Here is a 2,220-nt window from a genome sequence, read left to right on the forward strand (position 1 = left end):
GGATGGCCCCATTGCTACTCTTAACTTCTTGGTACCTCTGTTCCAGCCCGGCGACTGTTGATGGGCGGGAAGCTCCAGCTTGTCTCTGATCATATTTAGCCTACATACCCTCCCCCCAAGCCGGACAAGTGCTGACTTTACTCGCCCTCCTTTCTTCTTTTCCACGGCTACTAGGTATATATCGAGTCGTTGTGAAGCAAACGACACCTTGAGCAAGTGTCAAGTAAGGTCGTGCTTAGCGCTACCTCCGGCGTCCCAATTTCTTCCCACGCCTTAACAACTGCTTGACAAGATGTCGGCCGGTCTCTATGTCGAGGAATACAATGGCACCATCCCAACGGGTGGTGACTCGCTCACCGAGGACTTGAATGTCTACTATGAGGTATGCTATATCATGGTCAATCTGTATTATCACGATAACACGCAACTATTCCGGATGGAACAGGCAGCGGGAAACTCAGCTAACAAGGTACTCACAGAGCGGTGATTTCGCTTGGATCATGACATCCTCTGCACTCGTGCTTCTCATGATTCCCGGTGTCGGGTTCTTCTACTCGGGTCTTGCTCGTCGCAAGTCTGCCCTTTCTCTGATATGGCTATCGATGATGTCGGTGGCCCTGATCATGTTCCAATGGTTCTTCTGGGGCTATAGTTTGGCTTTTACACACACCGGAAACAACCCCTTCATCGGTAACCTCGACAACTTTGGCCTCAAGGACACCCTTGCAGCCCCCTCGGTTGGTAGCTCAAAGGTCCCGGATATTCTCTTTTGTCTTTTCCAGGGCATGTTCGCTGCCATCACGTAAGTTGGATCTGATCACCGACTGCATCACTACATCTGGGCAAAAGCAACTAACAAAATACCCAGCCCTGCTCTCGCCATTGGTGCTGCCGTTGATCGTGCCCGCATGCTTCCTTGCATTGTGTTCATGTTCATCTGGTCTACCATCGTTTACGATCCCATTGCTTACTGGACATGGAACTCGACTGGTTGGTCCTTCATCATGGGTGGTCTCGATTTCGCCGGTGGCACACCCGTCCACATTTCCTCGGGTGCTGCCGCTCTCGCCTACTCTCTTATGCTCGGCAAGCGAACTGGCTACTCCAAGGCTGCTGGTCTTCCTTACCGACCTCACAATGTGACTCACGTCATTCTCGGCACTGTGTTCCTGTGGGTAGGCTGGTTTGGTTTCAACGGCGGCTCTGCCCTTGCCGCTAACCTGCGTGCCGTTATGGCCTGCATGGTCACTCACATTGCTGCCTCAGTCGGTGGCATCACCTGGTCCATTCTCGACTACCGTCTGGAGAAGAAGTGGTCTGCCGTTGGTTTCTGCTCTGGTGCTGTCGCCGGCCTTGTTGCCATTACCCCTGGCTCTGGTTACGTTGCTCCCTGGGCTGCTGTTGTCTTCGGTGTGGTTGGTGGTGTTGGATGCAATCTTGCCACCAAGCTCAAGTTCTTGATTGGCATTGACGATGCTCTTGATATCTTTGCTGTTCACGGCATTGGTGGTATCCTCGGCAACATTTGCACTGCCTTCTTTGCTGCGTAAGTTATACCAGCACTTTTTCTGGAGCGAATCGGCACTAACTCTCTCATAGCGATTACATTACTCACCTCGATGGCTTCAGCGTCATCCCTGGTGGCTGGGTCAACCACAACTGGATCCAGCTCGGCTATCAGCTTGCCGACTCCGTCGCCGGCTTTTCGTACTCGTTCGTTATGACTTGCCTGATCCTGTTCCTCATGAACTTGGTTCCTGGCTTGAGCCTTCGCGTTAGCCCCGAGGAGGAGGAGATTGGTCTCGATGATGGCCAGCTTGGAGAGTTTGCCTACGACTACGTTGAGCTCCAGCGTCACACCAGTGATATCAGTGCGGGCGAGTCCTTCACTGCCGAGCACCACAGCCAGACTCTCAAGAATGGCGAGAAGAGCCCTACCGAAACCGTCTAAATGCGATACACAGGACTTTTCGAGATAGCACTCTCGGGGGTGACAGGCAATTGGCTATTTTTGATGTTACCTGTTGACGGCCGGTTCGGTACTACTGAGAGAATGATTATTTGTCGGCGGCTCATCATGGTGCATCGTTTTGTTATGGATTGAATATAATTACAAGGTCATCACCTGGCCTCAGTTGCCAGATCATTGTATCTGGTTGGACATACTTTAGAAAATATATACCCCTTTCTTTTCTACCACAATACTCGGCATTTCTTTTT

General features: G+C 51.6%; 1 protein-coding gene across 1 annotated transcript; it reads left to right on the forward strand.

Annotated features, from left to right (window-relative positions):
• Positions 1 to 292: 292 nt before the first annotated feature.
• On the forward strand, positions 293 to 1,951 carry PFICI_10742 (Ammonium transporter 1; the record flags this gene model as incomplete). The annotated part of the gene is made up of 4 exons (XM_007839323.1): positions 293 to 382; positions 480 to 802; positions 869 to 1,546; positions 1,600 to 1,951. The coding sequence occupies 4 exons, from the start codon at positions 293 to 295 to the stop codon at positions 1,949 to 1,951; spliced, it is 1,443 nt and encodes a 480-aa protein (XP_007837514.1).
• Between the last annotated feature and the right edge of the window lie 269 nt (positions 1,952 to 2,220).

This window comes from Pestalotiopsis fici (genome assembly GCF_000516985.1).
Source record: "Pestalotiopsis fici W106-1 unplaced genomic scaffold PFICI_Scf_8, whole genome shotgun sequence".
NCBI lineage: Eukaryota > Fungi > Ascomycota > Sordariomycetes > Amphisphaeriales > Sporocadaceae > Pestalotiopsis > Pestalotiopsis fici.